Source organism: Piliocolobus tephrosceles, chromosome 6 (genome assembly GCF_002776525.5).
Source record: "Piliocolobus tephrosceles isolate RC106 chromosome 6, ASM277652v3, whole genome shotgun sequence".
NCBI lineage: Eukaryota > Metazoa > Chordata > Mammalia > Primates > Cercopithecidae > Piliocolobus > Piliocolobus tephrosceles.
This window is the reverse complement of record NC_045439.1, coordinates 57684180-57697103: the sequence shown is the minus strand read 5'-3', so window position 1 is coordinate 57697103 and position 12924 is coordinate 57684180. Positions and strand designations below refer to the sequence as shown.

Below are 12924 nucleotides of genomic sequence, written 5' to 3'. Positions count from 1 at the left end.
ATATGCATGTGAGACAATCAGCAAGTTCAAGAAGTCTTTCCTGCCCCTCCCTCTAATGCAAATCTGATTTGCATTCCTATGTGCCTGTTTGATTCCCTTCCTATGTGCCTGTAAAGCAACTGAGCAATAATCACACATACAATTGTCTACTATGAAACTCACAAGTGGCTGAGCAGAGGCCCTGTCTTTTCAGTCTTGGTGCCCCAAGCACTGAACCCAGCGCCTAGCCTATAGCAGGCATTCGTTAATGTGAATAAACATCAAGAAAGGATGAAGTAATGTCTAAAGCTAGTTTTGAGCTTGCCCAAAAGGTATAAATGAGGTAAAAAAGATATAATGATGGTATAGGAGGTGGTGGTTTACTCACAGGAATGAAAAAGTAGAAAAATTCAGAAATAAGTTGTATTCAAATAGAGCATTAACTAGGAGAATGCCCAAAGTTTAAGTAAGGAAATAGGATCAACATGAAAGACTATTTCAAGTGAATAAAAATGAGGTCATAAATTTCTAAGCAATAAAACCAAATCAGTTAACTGTGTTCATCCTTAAAGCAGACGTTCTTTTTTTTTTTTTTGGAGACAGAGGCTCGCTCTGTCCCTCAGGCTGGAGTGCAGTGGCGCCATCTTGGCTCACTGCAAGCTCCACCTCCCGGGTTCATGCCATTCTCCTGCCTCAGCTTCCCGAGTAGCTGGGACTACAGGTGCCCGCCACCACGCCCCGCTATTTTTTTTTTTTGTATTTTTAGTAGAGATGGGGTTTTTCCTTGTTAGCCAGGATGGTCTCGATCTCCTGACCTCGTGATCCGCCCGCCTCGGCCTCCCAAAGTGCTGGGATTACAGGCGTGAGCCACCGTGCCCAGCCAAAGCAGACGTTCTTAACCAGGGCTACTTTGTCCCTCAGGGGGATATTTGGCCAATGTCTAGAGACACTTCTGATTATTACAGCTGGGGGATGCTACTGGCATTTAGTGGATAGAGGCCAGGGATGCTGCTAAACAGCTTACAGTACACAGGATGGCCCCCACAACCAAAAATTACTTGGTCCAAAATGTCAAAAGTGCCAAGGCTGATAAGCCACGTCTTAGAGGAAGCTGGACAAACTGTGTGTTTGAGGAAAGCAAAGTAAATAGAGACAGGCCCTTCCTATGTTGCCCATGCTGGTTGTGAACTCCTGGACTCAAGCCATCTTCCTGCCTTGGCCTCCCAAAGTGCTGGGATTACAGGTCCAGCATCATGCCAAAACTAAGGCATGATGTTTCTAGAAATTACTCAGATGAAACAAAAAATTAGTAAAGTCTAAAATTCACAAGAATCAAGGAAGCATGCAATTCAAAAATCACTGGTGGAGATAATATTTTGTGTGACATAACTGTGCTTATGTCATTGTTTATGCAGTATTCTCCAAGTTCAAAAAGTCAATTATATTTCTTTTCTTTTTTTTTTTTTTTGAGATGGAGTCTCACTCTGTTGCCCAGGCTGGAGTGCAATGGCGTGATCTCCACTCACTGCAACCTCTGCCTCCTGGGTTCAAGCAATTCTGCCTCAGCCTCCTGAGTAGCTGGGATTACAGGTGTGTGCCACCATGCCCAGCTAATTTTTGTAATTTTTAGTAGAGACGGGGTTTCTCAGGCTGGTCTTGTACTCCTGACCTCATGATCCACCTGCCTTGGCCTCCGAAAGTGCTAAGATTACAGGCATGAGCCAGCACGCCCAGCCTAAAAGTCAATTATATTTCTGTAGAAATTCTGAAGCAATGTCAAGATTCTGAAGCAATTTCAAGGTTCTACATAAAAAGTAATAAAATGTGTACCAATGAGGTTTCTACATTAATCAGGCTTAGATTTTTGGGACCTGTGCAATTTCTAAAAATCAAAATCATTTTCAAAGAACAGGTACCACCAATATACAGACTCTGAAGCAATTCCCAGAAGGGAATCCCAATATAAGTTTTAAAGAGGAGAAAATATTGTTTTGGATTCATGTTTTGGTATGGTGGTTTTTTGTTTTTTTTTTAAGTCACATTACTTTATAGTCACATACTATACTGAAAATTTAAGAACTTTCTGTGTAAACTTAATTCAGTGTTTTATTAATAGCATATTTTTACTTCAACAATAATTTTATTAAATATATATATATATATATATATATTTTTTTTTTTTTTTTTTTTTTTTTTTGAGACGGAATCTCGCTCTGTTGCCCAGGCTGGAGTGCAGTGGCCGGATCTCAGCTCACTGCAAGCTCCGCCTCCCGGGTTCATGCCATTCTCCTGCCTCAGCCTCCCGAGTAGCTGGGACTACAGGCGCCCGCCACCTCACCTGGCTAGTTGTTTTTTTGTATTTTTTAGTAGAGACGGGGTTTCACTGTGTTAGCCAGGATGGTCTTGATCTTGTGACCTCGTGATCTGCCCGTTTCTCGGCCTCCCAAAGTGCTGGGATTACAGGCTTGAGCCACCGCGCCCGGCCTAAATATATATTTTAAATTAAAAAATGCACTCTAATCTTGACAAATAATGACTATATAAGATTAATTACATTCTTACAGGGTTTATGCAGAGGCATTCAGTATTGGTCATAGTGAAGGGATCGTATTTGTCTGCAATGACAAGTAGATCAGGCACAGGATACACTCTCAAAGCATAGTCATATGCCCAATACACTGGGCAGACATAAAGAGGTAGGGGAGTCAGATGTCCTTGGGATAAGATAGTCTTTACAAACTACAAAAGAGCACAAAACAAAGCAAACTTCAGTTCATTTGCAAAAGTGAAAATAGCTAAACAAATAATTTCAAATTAAACCAAAAGGAACCAGAAAATTTGAGAAACAACTAGGAAAGCTTTGACTCACAGAGCTTTGGGAGACACTAATTTAAAAACGAAATGAACTATTCTGTATTTTAGGGAAAAAAAATCTATGAGTTTTCACTTAATAACATATATATACATCATTATGCTGCCCAGGCCGGTCTCAAACTCCTGGCCTCAAACAAGCCTCCCAAAGTGCTGGAATTACAGGCATAAGCCACTGTGCCTGGTCCATAAACTTTAAATATTACAAAATGAGTAACACAAATGCTCTGTAACATCTATTTCCATACTTCTCAAATGGAGGTATATGTAACCTGGGATTGACAACTGTATGTGAGGGAACCTTGAAGCTACAAGATAAACACTGCACATTCTTGTGATATGGACATACTATATAAAATATGTAACCAATGGGATAAATAAGAACAGTTTATTAAAACAAATATACATATATTTTAAAGTATGATTTAAGAGTTTAAAAGGCAAAACACAAAGCTTGAAAGAAATGTTCTGCTTATTCTCAGCTTTTCTCTGTCCTTTAGGGTATACACTTTGATAGAAAGCTGCGAAACACTGACTTCACTAACAAAAATTAACTTACTGACAAAAGTATGTTCAAACTATTTTGAACCATAAATAAATGTCCTAACCCAAGGACAAATTATTAAGTGGCTTAATAAAATTTTATATAATGCAACATGTAAGACAGTTTAATAAAAAAGATGTTTCACTTACATGATTAGGAATAGCCAAACTGCTATTAGGAAAACGGACGCAGTTTCTGCACATTTTATTTACTAAATCTTCACGGAAGACAATAATTTCCTGTGTACAGTACTGAATTCTGAAATGAAAACAGTAGTTGAATTTGACTTCTCAGAAAAAAATGAGATTAATTTTAAAGGAAAAATCTCTTAGAATACAACCCCATTCCCACATCAACTGTTCACCACACAAAACTTCAACCAGAGTCTGTCTATTCATCCATTCATTTAACAGCTATGTATTGAGCTCTTAATATATGCCTACCTCATTCTAGGGATTAGCGAACAGAACCAAGAGATCCCAGCCCTCATACAGTTTACATTCTAGTGAGGAGTGGGGCTAAGAAAATAAAAAGCAAACATAATTATATAGTATGTTTTAAGATAATTAAGTGTATGAGAAAAAGAAAAAGACAGGCTAAGAGGGATAACATATGTAGGAAGAGAGAGCCTAGAAGGCTGGCATATTAATAGGATGATCAGAACAGGCAGGGCTCATAATTTAGGGTGACTTGAGCACAGGCTTGAAGCGGAAGAGGGACTTAGTCAAGCAGATATCCAGAGGAAGCGCACTGCAGGCAAAGGGAACAGATGTAGCACAGGCCCTCAGACTGGAGCTCGCCTGGCATCCTTGAGAAACAGAAGGGAAGCTAGGGTGGCTGGAGTAAATGGGGAGGAGAGGAAATCAGAGAGAGAACGGGGCCAGATCACACAGGGCCTTGATTCCCACTGCAAGGATATGGCTATCACTAAATCACATGAGGGGGCCCTTTTTCCAGGATCAGGGAGATGGACTGGATATGTCTTATGCTTTACAGGATCACTTTCACATTGCATTAAGAGTAGAATATGGAGGGGAAGGGGTAGAAGCTGGAGACCAATTAGGAGGCTATTGTAATAATCCAGGCCGACAAGATGGCAGAGCAGAGCTCCTCAACCCCTGGGCCATGGACTGGTAGCAGTCTATGGTCTGTTAAGAACTGGACCACACAGCAGGAGGTGAGCTGCAGGCTGCAAACAAGCAAAGCTTCATCTGTAGCTACAGCCGCTCCCCATCAGTTGCATTACATCCTGACCTCTGCCTCCTGTCAGATCGGTAGGGGCATTCGATTCTCACAGGAGCACGAATCCAGTTGTGAACTGCAGATGTGAGGGATCTAGGCTGCACACTCCTTATAAGAATCTAATGCCTGATGATCTGTCACTGTCTCATCATCCCCAGATGGGACCATCTAGTTTCAGGTAAACAGGGCTCCCACTGATTCTATATTACAGTAAGTTGTATAATTGTTTTATTATATATTACAATGTAATAATAATAGAAATAAAGTACACAATAAGTGTAATATGCTTGAATCATCCCAAAATCACCCCCACCCCCCTGGGGTCTCTGGAAAAACTGTCTCCTGTAAAACCAGTCCCTGGTGCCAAAAAGGTTGGGTACCACTGTAGTAGAGGGTTGTGGAGGTGGAGGTATAGACAGGTGGCAGATTCTGGATATAATTTGAAGTTAATAGGACTTCCTAAAAAAACATATGTGAGAGAAACCCTGAAGTGTTTGGCCTGAACAACTGGAATAATTGTTATTCAGGCCATGAAGGTGCCACGAACTAAGATGGAGAAGTCTACAGAAGAGGTTAGGGGCATTGGTGGGGAGGAAGATCAGGAGTTCACTTAGGTTGGGATGGTGATAAGTAGGCAACTGGATACCTGAGTCTGGAGTTTGGAAGGTAGGTTGAGGTGGAAATATAAATTTGGGAGGTGTCAATACACAGATGATACTTAAAGCCAGAGGACACTGGAGAAGGCCAGCAAAGGAGTGAATGTAGGCAGAAAAGAGAGGCCAACCAAGGCTGACTCTGACAGTATTCCCACAGGAAGAATTTATGATTACAATGAGCAATACCAACAGTAAATAAGTAATCTTTGTATTCTTCCTTTGTAACCTTTCTTAAAGGATGTGTAATAATAGTATCTATTTTTAAATCGCTATCCATTATTCAAGAGTCTGAATTCACTACCAATAAATTATTTAAATATAGTTAAACATTTTCAAAGTTTTGAGAAACCTAAAACAAAAATAAATTTTCTTCTTATATTTATTCCATAACAGTTGAAATTCAGAGACACACTTTAGGAATCAAGTTAGTTTTTTTTTTGCTGTTTTTTTTTTGTTTGTTTGAGACAGGGTCTCACTCTGTCGCCCAGGCTGCAGGCTGGAATGCAGTAGTGCATTCTCAGCTCACTGCAACCTCTCCACCGACCAGGCTCAAGCGATTCTCCCATCTCAGCCTCTTGAGTAGAACCACAGGCGTGTGCCACCACACCCAGCTAATTTTTGTATTTTTTGTAGAGATGGGTTTCACTGTGTTGCCCAAGCTGGTCTTGGAACTCCTGAGCTCAAGCAGCCTGCCTGCCTCGGCCTCTCAAAGTGCTGAGATTACAGGTATGAGCCACCGCAGCTGGCTGAGTTATTTTTTAAATGAAAGGAAAAATGTGTAACACAAAATACTAATTCTTACCTACAAGGATTAGTAGTAAAAACTGAAAATGGTACCCTTTGTCTGAATTCATTAGTGATGCTTTCAGCAAGTGGTGGCCTATAAAAACAATTTATGTGATATAGTTTATCTTTTTAAATTTTACAACATTTTCTACACTGTTGCAAAAATTTGAACAAAACTTACCTTGGTAAGATGGAACCAAATCCAGGATCCTCTGGACCAGGTACAAACACAAAACGACTACTGTAGCAAAATTCAACACAATTCATTTCAAAATATTATTGTAACACTATCCAATAGCTTAAAAACAAGTTATTCCCTTTGTTTTCACTTTAAAATTAAAAAATGTTTAAATTTCATGCATTATAATAAATGAACTATTAAGTCTCCAGACCAACACTGTCTAGTAATGTGATGATAGAAAAGTTCTATATCCGCACTGTCCAATTGAACACTTGAATTGTGGCTAGCATAGCTGATGGACTGAATTTTATATTTTATTTAACTTCAGTTAAACTTAAATTTAAAGAGACATGTGGCCAGTGACTATCATATTGGAGAGTGAAGCTCTAGACTCTTAAGAGTAATGTCACGAAGATATTCCAAGTATGGCTGAAATTACCTCTATCCCTTTCAGTACTTTTCATTATAAACCTCTAGTACAATGTGAGGATAACTTTATCTCTTAGCTTTTTTAATTTTCTCAACTTTATCTTTCTTCCTTAGTTTTGTAATAATTATTGCTGATAAAACAAAATTCATTTTTTGGTTTTTTTTTTAAGCAAAATGGTGAAAAAGATATATAGTGGTGAGATCATTACCTTTGGTGAATATCTGGGTATTCACATATTATATCTGCCAAAGTTTTTAGGGAATCTAAAATTTTAAAAAGGTATTGAATTAAATTTGCATATAATGCCATAAAATTATATTTGATTAGACACAATTCTGTATATTCTTAATTAAAATATTATGGATAATTCCTTATTACTTTAGTTTATATGACTATAGAAACACTTCTTATTAAATAGACCCTTAATACCTTTCAAAGCTTGAACTTGATTTTTTCCATATGGTGCAGATGAAAAATTACCACACAGAATAAAACAGGTTGGAGGTGCTGGTGAATAACCTAAAGAATAAAAGAGTAATGAACAATACTTTTCTAGTCTACAAATCAAGTTAAAAACCTTTAACTATGACTTTTTAATAATAAAAATTTATTTTAATTAAAATAACATTTTAATAACTTATTAAAATAATACTAATAACAGTACTCATTTATTGGGCACTTACTATAGGCCAGGCCTGCACTGGCTTAATTACTCCTTAGAATGTCCATATAATCTGAGACTTAGGTTAAGTAACATGCCCAAGGTAATAGGCTCACACTTAAACCCAGTTTGTTTTTGTTTTTGTTTAGAGATGGGGTCTCACTATGTTGGCCAGCTGGTCTTGAACTTCAGGACTAATTCTTATTTATCATGACTATAAACACACACACACAGGTTTTGTTCTTAATGTAAAAATTTAAGTCTTTAAAATGAAATCTAATTTAAATTATCTCATTGTTAACTCAGTTTTTTTTTAAATAGAATACTCAAAAAGATAAATATAATACTCAAAAAGTTTTAAGATATGAACCCTCATAAGAGTTCAAGAAAGAAGAAAAAAAATAAGACCTACCAGCAAACATTATGCGAAGTTTTTCCAATACTTCCACCTGGTCCAACCAAACATCAGATAAAAACACAAACATAGCATCTTTATTCTCCTCTTCTAGTTGTTTTAGTTTTGTAGAAGTCTTCACAGATGTATTAGAAGGACCTCCAAAAAAATTAATATTTCCATAGTATGCCCTAGATAATTATAACATAATTATCTTCTATATACTACTAGAGATATTTTTCTAATAATTTTATACATTTAGCTTCTTTTTATCTAATGAAGTTATTTTCCAGTGTAAATAGGTGAAAATGTACTCTTTGTAATACTTTAAAAGTACAAAGGTTATCTAAATATTCTAAAATAAGACAAGCAATATGGAAGCCGTAAATAAAATAATAGGCTATATCTGTGTCTTAAAACTGACCAGAGCAAACATTAAAATAACAATTTCCTATGTCGCTGAAAGTAAGAGAAATGAGTACACCATTTGAACAATACCTAATAGAAACCTCAAAATATGTGCTAACCATCTGCCCAAGTAATTCCACTTCTGGAATGGTTAATCCTAAGGAATTAAGGATACCTACAGAGACTAGCCTATATCCAAGAACTGCGAAAAAAATTATTCAACGGTTCCTTCAAAGCTTGGTTTTATTCAACGCTCAACAAGCAAGGGTCAGTAGGAAAGTGGGTAATCTACACACTCCCAGCCTCGACCACTCTTGCCCACTCTACACTGACAGCTTGCAGTTCCCAGCTTAAATGCAAATACCCCAGAGGCCTCCTCTGAGGATCCCAAAAGAGGTTAGATTTTCCCATTATACACTTTCCTAGGAACCTGTGCTTCTCCTTTGCAGATATTACCACATTTGTAATCAGGCCAGGGTGGCTCACACCTGTAATCCCAGCACTTTGGGAGGCCGAGGTGGGGGGATTGCTTGATGTCAGGAGTTCAAAACCAGCCTGACCAACATGGTGAAATCCACCCAGTCTCTACTAAAAATATGAAAATTAGCTAGGTGTGGTGGCAGGCACCTATAATCCCAGCTACTTGGGAGGCTGAGGCAGGAGGATCGCTTGAACCTAGGAGACGGAGGTTGTAGTGAGCCAAGATCATGCCACTGCACTCCAGCTTGGGCGACAAAGCAAGATTTAGTCTCAAAAAAAAAAAATTGTAATTGGCCAATTGTAATTGGGCGATTCTTTCATGTCTGTCTCCCCCACCTAGTGGCAAAACAGTATGTGCTCAAAACACATTTCCTAAATGTCACAAATCATGATATAAAACAATATTTCACAGTAATAGAAAATGTTGATAGCATATTAATAGATGAAAAACACGTACAAAGCAAGGTACAGTATGTATCCATTTATAGTGCCAAAAAAAGGGAATATAGACCTCTGCATTCATGCATAAAAAGAAACTCTCCAGATACACATACATACCCTGTTATAGTTGATTTCCCTTTTTTTTTTTTTTTTTAAAGATGGAGTCTCACTCTGTCTCCCAGGCTGGAGTGCAGTGGTGCATGGTGCAATCTCAGCTCACTACAACCTTTGTCTCCCAGGTTCAAGCAATTCTCCTGCCTTAGTCTCCCAAGTAGCTAGGATTACAGGCACATGCCACCACATCCAGCCAATTTTGTATTTTTAGTACAGATGGGGTTTCACCATGTTGGCCAGGCTGGTCTTGAACTCCTGACCCCAAATGATTCGCCCTCCTCCCAAAGTGCTGGGATTACAGGCATGAGCCTCTGGGCTCTGGGAGGAGGCCTCTGGGGTATTTGCATTTAAGCTGGGAACTGCAAGCTGTCGGTGTAGAGTGGGCAAGAGTGGTCGAGGCTGGGAGCGTGTAGATTACCCACTTTCCTACTGACCCTTGCTTGTTGAGCGTTGAATAAAACCAAGCTTTGAAGGAACCGTTGAAAAATTTTTTTCACAGTTCTTGGATATAGGCTAGTCTATATTCGGCCTCCCAAAGTGCTGGGATTACAGGCATGAGCCACCATGCCCAGCCAGTTGATTCTTGTTATTAGTGATAGTTACGTTCTATAAAATCTCCACAATGAATTGGCAAACACTGAACCACGGCTCCATGGGAAAATTTGTACATATATATACATGGATTGATTATAGTCTTAAGTCCTAAAACCAATTTATCCTGGTAGATTCTAATTTACAAATGAGAAAAGTTTAAGTGACTTGTCTGAGGTTGCTCCAAAAACAAGTGCCAGAGCTGAGATTCAAATGCCCCCTCCCCACTCACAGCTGGCCCCAGGGCCAGAGCTTCTTGCACTACCCTGTACTGCTCCCTGCAGTCTGTGTCCTCTGGTCATCTTTTTTTTTTTTTTCTTTTTGAGATGAGTCTTGCTCTGTCACCCAGGCTGAAGTGCAATGGCGTGATCTTGGCTCACTGCAGACTCCGCCTCCCGGGTTCATGCCATTCTCCTGCCCCAGCCTCCTGAGTAGCTGGACTACAGGCATCCACCACCACCCCCACTAATTTTTTTTTCTTTTTTTAGTAGAGATGGGGTTTCATCATGTTAGCCAGGATGGTCTTGATCTCCTGATCTAGTGATCTGCCCGCCTTGGCCTCCCAAAGTGCTGGGATTACAGGTGTGAGCCACAGCCCCTGGCCCCTCTGGTCATCTCTTAATGAGGCTGAAACAAGAGGGCAGTGTGGTCTTGTTCGACTTCAGCTGGGAACATGCATGCCAGGTGACTCAAAATTTTTTGCTGTTCTGCTGAGCATAAATGACTAAAGCACCTTTAGTATTGACTTTAGGAGGTACAAAACCATTTTAGCACAAATCTGTAAATAATGAGGATCTACTATATATGGACAGTCGTGCACAGCATAACATGTTTTGGCAATGACGGACGACATATATGAGTGGTTTCATAGAATGACAATGGAACTGAAAAGCTCTTATTGCCTAGTGACATCTTAGCTGTCAAAATGTCCTAGTGCCACACATTACTGTGTTTGTAGAAACACTGGTGTATACAACCTACTGAGCTGCCAGTTGCAGGAAAGTAGAGCACATACAATAATGTACAATATGTAACACTTGATAACAATAATAAATGACTATGTTACTAGTAAATATGTAAACATTTACTGTACTTTTAATCATTATTTTAGAGTGTACTCCTTCTACTTTTTTTTTTTAAGTTAACTGTAAAACAGCCTCAGGCAGGTCCTTCAGGAGGTCCTTCAAGAAGAACGCACTGTTACTACAGATGGCAGCTCCATGAATTATTGCCCCTGAAGACCTTCCAGTGGAAAAGATGTGGAGGTGAAAGATAGTGATACTGATGACTCTAGCTGTGTATAGGCGTAGGTTAATACATTTGTCTTAGTTTTTAACAAAAAACATTTTTAGAAAATATAAAGATGGAAAAAAGTGGCTGAGCACAGCGGCTCATGCCTGTAATCACAGCACTTTGGGAGGCTGAGACAGGAGGACTGCTTGAGGCCAGGAGTTCAAGACCAGCCTGAGTAACATAGTGAGACCCCCCCCCCCCCCCACCGACTAATCTCTACACAAAAATTTTTTTTAATTAGCAGTCCTAGCTACTTGGGAAGCTGAGGCAGGAGGAACACTTATGTCCAGGAATTTGAGGTTGCAATGAGCTATAATCCAGCCTGAAGAGAGAGTAAGATTCTGTCAGTAAGTCAATTAATCAATAAAAGAAAAAAGCTTACAAAATCAGGATATAAAGAAACAATTTTTGTGCAGCTGTACAATGTGTTTTAAGCTGTTTATTACAAAAGAGTCAAGAAGTTTACAATTTTTTAAAGTTTCTAAAGTAAGAATGTTACAGTAAACTACAGTTAATTTCATTAAAAAATTTTTCTTTTGAGACAGGGTCTTGCTTTGTCACTCTGGCTGGATTACAGTGGCACAATCATAATTGACAGCAGCCCTGAACTCCTGGGCTCGCTCGAGCAATGCTGCCACTTCAGCTCACAAAGTAGCTAGGACTATAGGTACACGCTGCCACACCCAGCCAATTTTGTTGTTGTTGTTGTTGGTAGAGATGAGGTTTTTTTATGTTGTCTAGGCTGGTCGCAAACCCCTGGCCTTAAGCAATATTCACTTCAGCCTCCCAAAGTGCTAGGATTGATTACAGGTGTGAGCCACTGTGCCCAGCCTAGGTTAATTTCTTACTGAAGAAAGAAAACTTTTTTTGGCCGGGGTCGATGGCTCACGCCTGTAATCCCAGCACTTTGGGAGGCCGAGGCGGGCGGATCACGAGGTAGGAGATCGAGACCATCCTGACCAACACGGTGAAACCCCGTCTCTACTAAAAATACAAAAAATTAGCCAGGAATGGTGGCAGGCGCCTGTAGTCCCAGCTACTCAGGAGGCCGAGGCAGGAGAATGGCGTGAACCCAGGAGGCGGAGCTTGCAGTGAGCTGAGATCACGCCACTGCACTCCAGCCTGGGCGACAGAGTGAGACTCTGTCTCAAAAAAAAAAGAAAACTCTTTTTAAACAAATTTAGTGTAGCCTCAGTGTACAGTGTTAATAGCCTACAGTAGTGTACAGTAGTGTCCTAGGCCTTCAGATTCACTCACTAGTCACTCACTGACTCACCCAGAGCAACTTCCAGTCCTGCAACTTCCATTCATGATAAGTGCTCTATATAGGTGTACCAATTTTATCTTTTACGCCATAGTTTTACTTTATCTTTTCTACATCTAGATAGACAAATACTTATCATTGTATTACAGTTGCCTATAGTATTCAATACGGCAACATGTCATACAGGTTTGTAGCATAGAAGCAACAGGCTGTACCATACAGCCTTAGTGTGCAGTGGGCTATATCATCTAGGTTTGTGTAAGTACACTGTGATGTTTGCACAATGACATAATCACCTAACAACACATTTCTCACGATGTATCCCTGTTGTTATGTAATACACAACTGTATATATATATAAAAAGTAATGTTAACAGTGTTTTCTCTGTTTAGTAAAATTACAGGTGATTTTCCTTTCCTTTTGTGTGCCTTTATATATTTTCTAATTTTTTTTTGCAATCATAAACTACATTATTAATAAGAAAAAAGCTTTTTTTTTAAAGACCCAACTACTTTTCCAGTGCAGCATACCAGCTTCAGTCAGAAACCTGGGGATCAAAGCACATCTCTAACACTAAAAAGTTTGGGC

At 39.3% G+C, this 12924-nt stretch overlaps 1 protein-coding gene and 1 long non-coding RNA gene across 4 annotated transcripts in view; one reads left to right on the top strand and one right to left on the bottom strand.

Annotated features, from left to right (window-relative positions):
• POLE2 (DNA polymerase epsilon 2, accessory subunit) overlaps nt 1-12924 on the bottom strand; it is a 52716-nt gene that overhangs the window by 5067 nt on the left and 34725 nt on the right. For all 3 annotated transcript variants that reach the window (XM_023222679.2, XM_023222681.2, XM_023222680.2), the window contains 7 exons: nt 7763-7935; nt 7119-7208; nt 6898-6952; nt 6260-6319; nt 6095-6172; nt 3544-3652; nt 2542-2718 (listed from right to left, as the gene is read on the bottom strand). In XM_023222679.2, coding sequence (XP_023078447.1) covers nt 2542-2718; nt 3544-3652; nt 6095-6172; nt 6260-6319; nt 6898-6952; nt 7119-7208; nt 7763-7935 — 742 coding nt within the window. The remainder of the gene's footprint in view (nt 1-2541; nt 2719-3543; nt 3653-6094; nt 6173-6259; nt 6320-6897; nt 6953-7118; nt 7209-7762; nt 7936-12924) is intronic.
• LOC111549520 overlaps nt 1-12924 on the top strand; it is a 61499-nt gene that overhangs the window by 15530 nt on the left and 33045 nt on the right. The gene's annotated exons all lie outside the window — the stretch shown is intronic.